This window comes from Bombus pascuorum, chromosome 7 (assembly GCF_905332965.1).
Source record: "Bombus pascuorum chromosome 7, iyBomPasc1.1, whole genome shotgun sequence".
NCBI lineage: Eukaryota > Metazoa > Arthropoda > Insecta > Hymenoptera > Apidae > Bombus > Bombus pascuorum.
This window is the reverse complement of record NC_083494.1, coordinates 12,430,653-12,445,584: the sequence shown is the minus strand read 5'-3', so window position 1 is coordinate 12,445,584 and position 14,932 is coordinate 12,430,653. Positions and strand designations below refer to the sequence as shown.

At 38.2% G+C, this 14,932-nt stretch overlaps 1 protein-coding gene across 1 annotated transcript in view; it reads right to left on the bottom strand.

Annotated features, from left to right (window-relative positions):
• LOC132908712 (B-cell lymphoma/leukemia 11A) overlaps nt 1–14,932 on the bottom strand; it is a 48,142-nt gene that overhangs the window by 19,752 nt on the left and 13,458 nt on the right. The window contains exon 2 of the mRNA XM_060962970.1: nt 629–1,081. Coding sequence (XP_060818953.1) covers nt 629–1,081 — 453 coding nt within the window. The remainder of the gene's footprint in view (nt 1–628; nt 1,082–14,932) is intronic.

Genomic DNA, 14,932 nt, shown 5'->3' with positions numbered 1-14,932 from the left:
GTTTTATTTATAGAGGCTACCTTGACTCGGAAGACCCAACGCAGAACTGAAAGCGGAATATGTGAAAACATCGTAAGGCATCTTTAGCAACGCGTATATCGTTGAGATCTACTTGATACCGCGAGTCCAATGTCAGCTCTACTTTTGTTCGAAGAATATTCCTGATAACTTTTATCAAGATAGCATAAAGGTTTAAGATCGTAAAAACATCAGTATACCTACGTATGATTAAAGCACTATTTAAAAATAACATGCTTTATGTGCACGAACTTAAAACTCTTAAAATCGACCAATATATTCTTTTAATCCTACATTGCTCCAGGATACTATCTAGAATAAAATGTTTCATTTTATCTATTTTCATCCCCATTTCTTGGAACCTGTCTGGAACCTGCTTGGAACCCGTATTTCATTTTTCTGAGGGAAATAATCAATCAAAAATCACTTTCTAATCATAACTTAACAATTTTCCAACGAATGCTCCCTTCCTAATCTTCAATACTTTCTAATACGTCTTATTCCCACGTATTTTAAATTAGTATTTCAACTTTCTGTGTTAAAAGCATCCGATTCTCCTCATAATTCACCTAATACCGAACAAATGAACAAATTCCAGGGACGTACTCACCAGAATTGACCGTATTGGTGTCCGCGTCCACAGATTCCGTCTTCGGTTTCTTCGGTAGATCCTCCTTGTCTTCGTCGGAAGCTTCTGTCCGTCTTTTAGGTGTCGAGCTAGCGCTTGCTTTCAGCTCGATCGGACTTCCAGCGTCCGGACCGGACCCTTGAAGCGTCGGAGGACTCTCCAACCTTCCTCCGCCTCTTTTGTTGATGGGCGCCGAAATGCTGGGCACCGAGTTCAACTTCGAGTCCTGGTCGACCGTCTTCAAGGCGAGCGCATCCTCCGGATCGGAGTCTTCCGGCGCCGCAGTCGCCGGTGGACTGTGACAACCTTGAAGAGTGCTGCGACAGTGATTCACCTTGTGTTCGATGAACCGCACGATCTCGCCAAGGGGGTAGGACACCCTGCATGCCCCACATTGGACGGTGTCTGGGGATGTGGTGCCTTGCGAGGTTTCCGCTGGAAAATTAAAAAATTAAACTTTCTTAATTTGTTTATCGTCGATTTCCAAAGCATATAGAACATTTAAAAATAGCGGTATAAGGTGTTAAGGCTTCGTAGATTTTTATTCTTCTTAATGAATAGTATAGAAGCGTAAAAATTTTAGAAAATCATTTTTAAACCTGCAATGTTAGAGACAATAAAATGTCGAAGATTAGATATAGAATTTTTGTTGGATTTTGAAAATTTCGTTAAAGTATTTTAATTCGAAGTGTAATAATGAATGTATCGCCAGTTATTTTCATAATAAATATCTTTGTATGGTATTGTTTATATGAATATGTAAAACAAAATTGTGATAAAATTGTCGAATAGAAAGCTTAGGTATTACGTAATGCGCGAAATAATTCTTCAAGATCTCAGTATTTTATTATAAGTTGATTTTTCAAAGTTCGTGATCCGTGTTTGACAACATTCTGTCCAGTTTTACGCGTCTTACATAAAGTCGCTCATATGTTCCTATGAAACTAAACAGAAGACCCTCTTAAGAATTCGCCCAAAGCTGCAGACACTTTAGATAAAAGGATGCTTCAAGTCCTTTCTCTTGAACCTGTGTTTTAGACCACCCAAGAAAATTTCACCATCTTGCAATATTTTATCGTGACGCTTTCACCGTCCCCGTTCTGGATGAAAAGTTCATTAAATTTGTTCCGTTACGTTTCCCTTAAAATACGTCTTCTAATCTCTCTCGAACGTATTAAAGCGTGCAAAGATATTCTGATTGCGTTTTAGAATTAGAACTACGGAGCGAGATATCATCGATTACCAATCAAGTTAAAAAATCAATGAAACACTGCTTTCCATATTTTATGACAATAATTGGATTGTAGGAAATATTCTCGTTTTTTCTACTTTATTACTAAATTATATTGCAGTGACGAATAGTCTACGATCAAACTACAAATTTTTCCAACCGTTTTGAAACATTGCTCTTTTTAGCATAGAATATATTAATTCTGCGACAACGAAAATTAATTTTACGATAATAAAAATAGCCTTATTGCAGTATGCATCAAAATTTTTACGACTCCCGCAAAAATGATAAAGAACAAAAAAGATTTTCTACACGATAGTTCAACCAATCGTTACCAGAAAATCTCACAAAATTCCCACAATTACCGCATGCTTATGCATATAATTGAAGCGCGTTCAATTATAGCGCCATCGCGAGCTCAATTTTCATATAAGGGGTTGAGGGTTGAAATTTGGTTAGCTGAAGGAAAACGCGCGCCGCTGATATAGAGATCTAATTTCCTTCTGTGCGAGTCTTATAATTCACCGTGGTTCGAGGGGCTAAGGTCCCGGGGTCAGCCGCAGACGTAACAATTCACTTTTAAGTGTCCTCCAGCAGACCTCCTGGCAGCATTCCTCGCGGCTCTTCCCCTTGCCCACTGCTTATGCCGCGCTCCATTAACATAGAGATTGGCAGGAGTTTCATGCATCGATCTCTCCCTCGTCGGAGTCAAGTATCCATATCCATCCGAATGGGGCTGCCAGTGCCGCGTAAAAATAAGAAAACCCTATATCATTGTCTTTCTGACCATTTGTTCTTCTACTCTTTCTTCGGATTTAATAGGTGTTTTAATACAGAAAACATTATAACATATAGTTTGATTTGGTTCTGTTGTACAAATATTTCGGATGAGCTTCTTAACGGACTTCTTTTTATGGTAGGGATGAAAGTCCATATTTGGATAGCCTGTGGCTATTCCTTTTCCGTTTTCGTAGGTGCGCGGACACCGTTCGATTCTTTCGGGGCGGAGCTCTGATTGACCACTGGCCAGCGCGCAAACGCAGTTCGGATGACCTTGCGTATGTAACATCACCTTTCGTTTGAGTGGGATTGTTAGGTAGTTGCGTGGAAAGGTTTCAGCGATAGATTTGTATCACCTTTGCAATATTTTGATCAAAATTTATCACGCGGCGCTCATTAATCATTTAGACATCATGTAACTTCGTACTTTGTAGCATTGTTAGTCCTGATGGAAGTACTCATATATCGATCTGTGTTTTAAATATTGAAATACTTCTCAAATTGCACTTGTTCAGATCGTTTTTTATAATTTTCATTTCAGGATTTTATTATTCTTGCCTGGCTTTAATCAATTCATCCTTGAAAACACTAATTTCTACTTACTTACTGAAAAGATAGAGGATATAAACAGATGAATTATTACTCACGAAAAACACAAGGGAAAACAACGTCAGAATTCGAACAAATAAATTTACTTCTAGGTCTTATCATATCTTGTACAGCAACATTATCGAGCCTTTTCTCTGAAGAGAAACATTTTCAACACCCCTATAACCGAAAGAATCCATATCTGTTGCCAACAACTATATCCAAATCTTAACCAACATAACCGAATCTATACTCACACACTTCTTGCGAGGATACAATATTTTAACCATTCCTTCAACATCCCCAGCAAAAAGACGCGACCTTAGAACCAACAAAACTGAACCATCCACTCAAAAAGATACACCATATACACTTCGACGCAGCAATTATTATGTTTCGGGATGAAAAAAAAGTTCAACGGTGAACAGGCTGAAGCAGCAAACACGATTCAACGAAGAGAGACAGAGAGAGAATCTTAAAAGAAACTTCGCGAGCAGGACGAGGAGGGCTGAGAGAGGTCTAGGATCGAAGGTAGAGAACACAGAGACAGAAGAAGAGAAACGGGACATAGAGAAAACGGGGCCTTGAATGGACTCGGTTCTGGGTCCGTTATTCGCCTACGATTGAAAAGCGCTCGCTTAGAAACAAGAGACGCGCGACCGGTCGTTAACGACAATGGGCTTTTGTTTTTTCGGGGGCAGATGTTGGACCGAAGCTCGGGAGCTGCGGCCGACGGGTAAACTCATGGTTGAAGAGGAAAAGAGAGGAAGAGACTCGTGGTTATGTTACCTACCCCTCTGTGGCGTTCCGACGAAGGTGATCGCGAAGGAGGACTTGGACGACACGTGTCCGCTCCGTCATTCTCTGGTGAATCTCCCTTCGTGCATACACGCACGCGTCACCCTTCTAACCTGTCCGCTAAACCGGTCCAGGAGATACAGCGTACGATACGTATGACGTACATACGTTGTCGTTGTGTATTTATTCATTTGATGGTACGACCCAGGGAAATAAAAAGTGAGAAATTACGCGAATGGGTGAAGTACTTGAGATTTTGAAGAGTTTGGAGGAGATAAAGAAGAGTCCTGTTGACATACAAACACTAGAGATACCGCAGTTTCCTATTTCTAGAACTTCTTTCGAGTAAACTTTCCTTTTTAAAAGTATCGATGAATAGTAATTATTGTTTTAAACAAAACACGGAGTAGTATTTATTTTTAATTAAAAGCGAAGAGATTGGAGAGTAATTGTTCTTGTTAGTGGAGATGATAATTTTTGCAGATACATTGCTCAATGGCTGAAAATGACCAGGCTTAATTAAAGAATAATATTAAGTATAAATTAAAATGAAATCTTCTAAGTATTAAACTAGTGTAATCATTTAAACAAATTTTGGGAGTAAAGTGCACATATACATACGTACATTATTAACATAAGGGATGTTTGGAGAATGTGGTGTGAAAAGATGGAGTCAGAATGGTTGACGCGTCGTCCTTCAATTCATATATATGCAAAGTACAACTCGACGTGTATATGTATATTTTATCGCTAATATAAAGAGATATCATGGTAAGGAACAGCACTCTATTTCCTCTCTTGTAAAAATTTCGATTCTTCTTTCAATTTGTATACGTTTCATATGTATGAATCATTGAATCAACATAGGCATATTTTGTTACATTATTTAATATATATATATAGTAAAAGGGAATGTACTGTATCGTGGGAGTTATCAAGTATTTCCATAAAAAAGATACAAAATCACATCTAGATTTTTAAAAAATTGTTCAGAGCTTGATGAGCGTAAAATTAGGTTTCGAGATGGTAAGATTGGCGGATGGGAGATGAAAGTTTGGTTAGCGGATGGAAGTAGGTGATTTCTCTTTTCCGTAAGATTGTAAGGGGAGGAAAAGAGTTTAAATTGATTTTGTGGGTAGCTTAATAAAAATATAGTCTGAATGTTTCCTGATCTTCAGCGGAATTTATTAAAACGGATAACGTTTAAAGTTACCGTAAACGATAAAAGCAATGTAAACGTTGAATTAACTTTGTTTGCTACATTTAATAAGAATCTCGGTCGAGTAATCCTCGATGTTATATAGAATTTATTAAAAGATCGTGTTTCCTGCATTTCATTTCTCTTAATTATGACAAAATCTTTATACAATATCTTTCGTATAAATTGTTGGCGTAAAAATATTTCGGTCGTCTTATTAACAAATAATATTTATCTGTCAACTCGGATATACGATTTAATTCATCGTTCAATTTGCCAACTTTTTGAACTTTGATAACTTTCTATCGCAGACATACCAAATTAAATGCGTTTTTAAATGAAACTTTAACTACACACAGGTTTTTCAAAATATAATATGTTTTGTTATGTAGAACTAATTCTCAGGTCGGTAATTAGCTAGATTGATTATTCTAAATCTATTGCAGTTATCAATTCTAAATTTTAAAAATTCCTGGAACGAAGTTTTTACACTTTCTTTTGAAATATGTATAAATTCTCGAATTAAAAAGATGTCCAGATGGAATAGACTTATTTCAGTTCCTATTGATTCGAAAGTTATTTTGTCTCCAATATAGAGAGAAGCTTTTGTTTAAGTTCTTGATTCTCGATTCGATTCGATTCTTCCCGATGGCTGACATAAATACGCTAAGAGAAAGCAAGCTTACTGGCCACAAGAGTAAAAGTAACATCTACCAATAAAAGGATGCCGCGAATAGCTAGGAAAAGATAACATAAAAATGCAATATTGCCCCGCGAATGTAAGTTGGATTGCTTACAAATTGGCCCATACATCCGTAATGCCTCGATCACTGTACCGCGTGTCTCCCTTATTGCGAAGAGACTTCGTAATTTCCATCGACGAATGGAGGGACAAATGCGTATGGGAATCGCTGCAGGAAACGTCCTGGAGCTTATTAGTCCTTCACATTAATTTTCTCTCGTTTGCTGTTCGAGTTAGATGAAACGCTGAACCAAGGGAATCGACTCTACGCGTCGATTAGTCACGACGATCTCTGATATTAAATTCTGAGTCGTTTCCTTCGAATAATCTTTTTCTTTCTCGAAAAGTTAATCGCTCGATCAAATCTCTACCTTTTACGTTCGCTGATAGTTGAATTTTAAGTGAATTTCAGATAAATAATAATGCTATTATGCAACTATTTTTTGAACTGTTAATTGTTTCGATTCTTGGAACTGATAATATTATCAGTTCTCTTCATTCTCATTTTTCAGAATCGATCTCGATAAATGAAACAAGATGTGGAAGAAATTTAATAGACATTTTAATTAAAACACTTGATCTCTTTTCCTTCTAAAAAAAAAAAAAAAAAAAAAAAAAAAGGAGGAACGACAGCATTTTCCAATGAGCTTCATAAATAGATGGAGAAAATTTTAGGAACTTTAAGTTCTTTGCAAATCTGGAAGTATTGCTCGTATTACAGTCATATAATCAAGTAGACACGAGATCGTTCTTCATAAAACATTAAGAAACTTCTAATTCAAAACTCAATCACAGGTCCCAACGTACTCAAAACTGCCCTTAACTATCTTCGAACATATCTATTCGTAACTATCGAGCGACGTTCCTTTATGAGCAATTTCCTGCAGGTTTAATTTCATAAAGAATTACTACACCAGTTCAATTATCTCCGTATTACACTTTCAAGAAACCAAAAACGGACGACGTCCCACGTAAGAACATAAACTATTGATTCAATCTTCAATTAGTAAAACAGATGTTGATATAAGTACGATACAAGTACATACAAGAGATAACACTCATAGAACTTACAAACTTATTCGCATACGACTAACATTTAATCGAATATTCTCAAACCTAACACAATAACTATAAAAATATGATTAAACGCGATCAACTATAAATTTAATAAAAATGTTCAAAATCTTAATATCAACACTACCAAACTTGTCGACAAAACAAAACGTTCAAAAAGTTGTCCTTGCAATTCTTCTGATTCCAATATTAAAAATCAATTTCTGATGTAGTAGTATTCTAAATGAATCTAATCCAAAATCCTTCAAATCTTCAAAACCACTCGTTTCAACGTCAGTAATACATGAATAATACTTACACCCAAGTTATTTCCAATGTATACACAAAAAAGACATACACTTGACTAAATACTAATCCAAAAATCCACAACTCATTCAAATATCAACAGAACCTTCAAAAAACACCACGTGGCCAATTAAAAATCAACAGTCATCGCGACTGACCTCCACTCCACCAATCGCGTGTCAGAAATACTACACGACATGTATTCTCATCGAGACTTTCCAAAACTAACTCCGTCGTCATCGAATTTCAAGAACCAGACGGCTGCAGGTTGGAGCATCTCGGAACGACGTCGATTTCATCGGGACGCGGTTCCATTATCAGCTATGCCTCGCGTCGTTCCGTGCGTGGCTCGATATTCCTGGCGACGTGTGCCAGGAATCCATCGGTTTCTTGATCCGTCTGTATATTTCGCGTTTCCCGATGGATCCTAGCTGCACACGTACGCGCGTCCGTTACCTCGGTCGTCGAAGGAAATTGCCGCGACCCAATACTAATGGATAATGGAATTATTGGTTACGGTCGGAGCTCGCCCTGGGGATGATCGTAATTCAATTGCTTCGATGTGTCCTGTGGACGTTTTGACAGGACGGATGTCCTAACAAGGAAACCGCCTCGGGATATCCTCGCGTATATATCTCTATTTCTTCATGTGTTGTGTCGACGTCGTTTGTATCTCGATATAACGTGGTGGAAAACCGTGGCTGGGGGAAAAGTCGAACAACCGTGTTTCGAATTGGCCGTGGATAATGAGAAACTACAGTTCACCAGATTAAAAATAGAAAATTTTGAACGAAAGGTTGGGGAAGGTTCACGAAAGTATTCGGATTTGTAGATACCTTTTACGAATATATTATGCGTGTTACGTGAAACATTCTGAATTCGATCTACATTTTTAGATTCCTTTGAAATTTTACCGATACAATCATGATTATCTATCAGTCATGTCTTATTACAGAGTCTAATTAACCACTCGAGTTTATGTACAATATCCTACGCATCAAAATACCTGTACAATTTATTCAACAAGATCCTCTTTACTTTCATTATCAACGTTGTTACCTAAATCACAAACCCATAATTTCATGGTTAACAATCTGTATCGAAACACTTGTAAATCAATCAAACGATGCTAAGCCTTCGCTCATCAAACATACAACGTGTATTCAATTTTAATGCAAGTTATATTCATCCTTCAATTTTAAACCGACCTTCGCAATAAAGACGCTTGCAAATAAAATTCAATCTCAAATTGCATCCCTCCAAGTAACAAAATTCTCCCTCAGAAAAGCAGAACAATTTCTCCTTGCAAGTTAAGGTTTATTTACCTTTATGCGCCATTACGCGTCGGTCCATGGCGATAGTTTCCATGGTGCAGCGTACCAATTCCCGAATCATCGTCCACTTAATCACTCGTAAACTCGGTAACGATCAATAAACCAACTCATCCTCAATTTTACTGCAACTAATTAAATAATTAAGAAACGAGTCGCGTTCGATTAAGGCGGTGGAAGATCTGGTTTCTCACATGCTCGGATGCTGACTGGAGAATTTGGCAGGGTACAGGGCTGGCCAAGGGCCCCGACGAGAGGATATCAAAAGAATAGAAAGGACCTACCAGCGCGTTCTCCGATGGTGGGGGCAATTTTTATACGAAACCCCCACCTTTTCTCTTTCTCTCTCTCTCTCTCTCTCTCTCTCTCTCTCTCTCTGTTGTCTCCCTTTTTCCTTTCTCCACACCCGGAAACCCCTTCGTCCTTTCGACTTTCTTCCAGGGGTGAAGAGTTTTTAACCCTGGACCTGGCATCGAAACGAACTTACCCCACAAAGGACTCAAAATGGCGGTGCCATACGTGTTTTTTTCGTTCTTCCATGTGGAAGACCCTTTCCCTTACGTACGTGGACCAGATGATGATGGGAAAAAAACGCTGGCCCATGGAGATAGAAAAAAAATCGGACCTGGTTTGCGGATCATGCGCGTCGAAGACTATATTCGAAATCTCGTTTTGTGTACCTTCGACCCGCCTATTTTTATGGAAGGAGTCTTTTCTTTTTATATCTTACTCGATGATCGTTTTCCCTTTTAAGGCTCCGGTTTTTCTTTGGGATAATCGAAATCGTTGGAAACGGGAGCGAACCTAACGGCCACTTGTTTTCGAATGGAAACGGGGTCATAGGTGTAGCAGAGGATCTATCGGATCACGGGACACAGGAAGTGGGAGGAATTCAGTGTTATGGTGTAGGTTCGTGCTTACAGCGATTTTCGAGTGTTTGTATGTTTGAATATCAAGAAATTGGGATTTAAGGAAAACAGTCCGTTTTTTTGTGAAGTAGATCAAGTTGTCTAGTCACATCGTATCATGTTTTCTTCAGCTTGAAAAATATCCAATTTTCATATTATATATACATTCATGTTAGAAATATTCAAAAATATCGAACATCCAATATTAACATAACATTTGGAATACGTACCTCTTCTTCAAATATATTGAAATATACTGATGAGAGGATAAGATGACCTTACGTTTCATATGCATAATACCCGCATAATATGATCGCGTAATAGTCGTACCTATAATGGTTTTGTAATACGACTCGCTAAGCGATGCATATCTCCTTCCGTGATTAAATAATCAGTATTCAAAAAATCGGCGTTACCCTCAAACAAGATTCCATTAATCAAAATTCTATTCTATATTCGAAATTTCAAAACGGCGTACGCATTATCTCTGGATCAGGAATCCAAAGTGCACAGTATCCTGGTGAAACTTTCCATCTCGGTCCACCCACGTAGGTTCACCGTCTCTTATCGTCAACGTCTGCATTGTCCTCTGCTTGGCACGCTATCTAATCTCAGGGCATCGGCTCGAAAGCTCGAACGAGTCCTCCGGAAACGCGGCGTTTCTCACGTGTCACGGAACCGCTTTTCCTTCTGGCCGACGATCAGATATACGCACAAACGGGAGGTAGGGTTCTTATTCTTCTCACGACTGAGGAATCGCGTTCTAAGCAAGGTGGACCCGACCAAGGACGCGCGCATAAGCGAGAGGAGGAAAGACACGCCGTGTTTCAGAAATTTTAGACGGAACGAAATCCGTGAAAACGGGTTGACCAGTTTGGGAACAACATACGCTAGATTCACAGAAAATATACAGAGAAACAGCTAGAAAACTGCGAGCCACTCTCTGTCCCGCGGTCGGCCAGGCGGTTATGAGAAATATGAAATCTGGTTCTCACGGACTGTGAATGGGTACACCGCGGCGTATCTTTCTCTTTCTCGCCCGGTTTCCCACTCACGCACCGGGTTAGATCCTTCTCTCTGTATCGTCGCTCCACATGCGTATCGTGGGAGGATCTCCAGGTCCCGGGGGTCCTTTGTACGCCTGGCCAGCAGGACATTGTCCATTGAGAAACGGCCAAACAGGTCCTAGAGAGCTGACCTGTACACCCGTCCCCTTTTCAATCGGCCTCCTTCTTTCAAGAAAAACCCCTTTCCTCGTTTTTTCGTCAAAATAAATCATGTGAGTACAGTTATCCATGGTCCAGCTGGTCCTTCGAGTAGGGCGAACTAAAGCCATCGGATTAGGACCATATGCAGAAGTTCCATTTTTGTAACTGTCATGTGTTATATTCACTGACACAGTGTGTCAGATATTTTTCTTTTTCTTAAAGCAAATTGTACTTGATTTTTTAGATTATTACGACGTGCGCGGAGAATCATATATTCTTCTTAACTCTTCGCTAGCACTTCTTTATGAATATTAGGATATTTAGAGGAAAAGGGTGAACCAGGGAAATTATTAGCAAATTATTAAACATTGAACTATGAAGAACGTATGTGTTCAATGTTTCAATCGTCTTAGTCAATTTTAATATTCGTATTACTAAGTTCTGTATGATATTTATATATTAGATATTTTACGATGATATTCATAATAGCTGTATGATTTAATACGCTTACTGTAAATCATTCCCTAAGTCAGATTTAAGTTTTTAAATGTTTAAGTCATGCTGAATGTTTGTAATTAATTTTAGATGGAATATTTATGTAAGGATCGACATATAATAGTTCGTTCGTTATTTTATTGTTGAAAAATGAAAAATATTGAAAGTTTCGAATAATTTTAATTCGACGTATTTTCTATCGCCGTATAGAAATCAGAATACACTGGACATATTCCTAAACATGGAATATATCCCAGCATTCTGTCACGTTTCTTCTCTCCCATGGAATCTCTGAATTCGCCCATGCGTGCCCTTTACCGCCAAGTTTTCACCTTTCGTGTGAGAATCGATGGCTTCTCGCCTCGTTTCGACACGGTGGCTCGAGAGTGCAATTACCAGGCTAGAAACAAGGGAAAAACGTGCTATGCAAGAAACAGCTTTCAGAGGAACCAGCTTTGTGCAACGTTTGCATAAAAAGCGTTTACAGTCGTTACCACCCCTTTGTATCGTATTTTTACAGGCAACCGAGGAACAAAAACGGATCGCGTTATTACAGGTGGAAAAAGGGAAACGATACCGAACAGTCGAAACGTGATGTACGATTGTCAGCTCTTTTTAGTGAATAGAAGTAACGAGCTCAGAAATTTTCTAACATTTTTATTACACCCGAAGTCTTTTACGCAATAATTAATCGACATATATATTGTAGTATTGGTCAGTTGAAATATTACAGATTGTAGCTTATAAACCTCTCTTTTACAATTTTACAATTTTAAGTGGTATTGGATACTCAGTATTTGGAAAACAGTATTTCCTTTTTAATATCATTTTCTTTGTTTACTATTTTCTAATGAGTAGACAACAAGACAAAAATCTTGATTATCTTTTTTATTTTATATTTAATTTATAATAAAACAATTTAAATTTTTCTCTCCTGTCTTATATATTTACATATGTATCCTACATTCTCATTTACAAAACGCGAACACAGACTGTAAATAAAAAGAGTGTCGTTTTTTAACAAACCAAAGATAATCTAAAAGTTAGTTTTCAATTAAAATGCTTTATCGCGTCTATTCTGTACACCAAGATATAACATCACTCGTATTAGTATGGTGTATTAACACCAGAAGTCTGTAAATATCGCTCGAATTAACGAAAAGGCGATTACGAGATTACTCAATAAACAATAAAACGAAATTCCTGTTCAATTTTTTCTTCGCTTAAGAATTACTATTTAAAATTTATTATTAAAAATTACTATTTCTTCCGTTTAAAATTACCACGTAAACTATGTGCTACATACAGCACATTACATTTGGCTGAAGACTTATTGGCAGGGGTAGTAGCAACTGGTTTGCCCGACGTGACGATCAGTTGGGAACAAACGGTGAGAAACGCGGAACGAGGAGATCGCCAACGCGACGAAATACCACGGATAGGCCTTTTGTATTGTCCGGTATCGTGACTGATTTCGCTGTCCCTTTCTTTCCTGGGCTCTGGTCGGTTCTCTTTCTTCGTTCTCCGGTGTTTCCCCGGGTTTCTCCGGCTCTCTCGACGCTCCGCGGGGCCAGCGTCGGTTAATTAGAAAGTTCTGTGGTAAAGAGAGGAAAGAGGAGGCGGTCCGGGCGCCGCGGAGGTTTCGTTGTTACATTATTCAAAACGTCCCTCCCGCGAAACTCGCCGGGCGTGTGCCGCAAAACATCCGAATGCAAACTTTTGACAACGCGCGGACGCGGCAAGTGCCGAAGCATGTCACGCGAAATAATTAACGATCGCGCGAGGCGAATTTTCTCGAGCGAGAATTAACCAGCGAAGCTGGATCGTTGGTTTTGGTGAGCGTGCGAAACGTTACGTTTCCGGGCCTCGTTGTCCTGTTGTTCGCCGAATTCGAACTGGTGGCAACCCGAGTTTCCCAAAATGTTGTCAGGTACTACATTTCTAACGTACGTATATGTGCATGTAACGCTTTCTGGTTGTTAACTGTTTACGAATCCCCTGGTGCTTTTAGGGGGTTGTAAATGAGGTTCTTGTAAGGATTTTTCGATATAAAGTTATACAATGGTGTACAAAAGTACAGATCAAACTTTGAACACGAGATTTTTTAATTAATTTGTAATTTGTAAATTATAACTTTCCAATTTTTGGAGTTTGAATGTATACGTATATACAAACAAGAGTGGAGAATTGTTTGTTGTTTTTAGATTTTTATAGGGAATGAAATAATTTTCTCTATAAATTTTGTATTTGACTCTTGTGTAGACAGCCAAGATATAGCTCTTCCATAGTATTTCAAATTTTTCCATAAATTTTGTAAGAATAATCAATGAATGGTTATCAACAATGGTTTTTTTGATATTTTTAAAAAATTCAGTAGAAAAGTAAATAAAGGAATTAGTAAAAGAAATAGAAAAGAACACATAGCAAAATATTACAGAAAATATCAAAAATGGTTGCTCGCTAACGATCAAGGTATAACAAAAGTATACTGAGGAGAAACGTTAGGATAGAGAAATTCTGATACTTTAGAATTAGATATACGCTTGCCAGTCAGAACAGCGTGCAACAGCGAGGCTAGAGTTGAACTCGCCAGTGGTACAAAAAACCTGACCCCAGATTTCTTTTTTTTCTCTTCATCATCAGATCCAGTCTCTAACCCCCCGCGGATCGACCACGCAATTGGTCCAGCCCAGCGGCGGTCGATGAATTATCTCGAACCCGATCCCACTCTACCGGTTCGAACAGCGGGTTCGATTTTTTCGCGAGAAAAAACCATCCCGCTGAGCAATTTTGTCGTGGCCGGCCAATTGGAAAGCAGCACGCGAAAACGGCCACGCCACTGGCGGATACCGGCCGACCGTTCCTCGTCTTCTTATTCGACTTCCGGATCGGCCGATGCAATGGCCGGACATGACTTCCAATGTCTGGTTCTTTCGCTCGTGTTGTTCCATTGTAAAGGGACGTTTCGTTTTGTCGTTTTCTAACTCTGCTACGGAACATTGAGTTTTTATGTCTGAGTTTTATTCTTCTTTTGAAATTCCTTAACTTGGAGTCAATTGTTACAATAAGACTTTTAATGTTTTGTAAAAAAAAGGTTGTTGCAAAGTTGAAACGAGAAATTATCTACAGCAACACAACCGTATTTTTATAATTTTTCTTCAACTTGAGAATGTTTTTAGCGTAGAGAAATACGGTCATGATCGTGATGACGAGAATATGATCTGGACGAAGATAATTCAAAGAACGTAATAGGATTAATGCTCTGTGCTTCGTAATAAAATTGATCGCAGAGATCTTTCAGCGCCTTCCAGGGCGTTCTTGACCTTTAAAATCGAAGTTTTCGTTTCTGGTCTGTGAACTATTTGCGAACAGTTCAATCAGATAAAATACTTTCTTCCTAAATACCACGTATCTACTCCGTTTACTACTCTAGTATTTTTCTTTCACTTTCTATAATTACCAAAAATATTGAATATTAAAAATTCACTTTATCTTTAAAATATTATAAATTCCAAAAAAATTAACTAATTACGATGCAACTTTTTCCAAAAGGTACGTAAAAATTTGATTTTCTGAAATATTTATGTATCTATATTGTGTTCAAAATATAATTTTTTAAACTCTATTACATGCAAAATGTAACTTTCC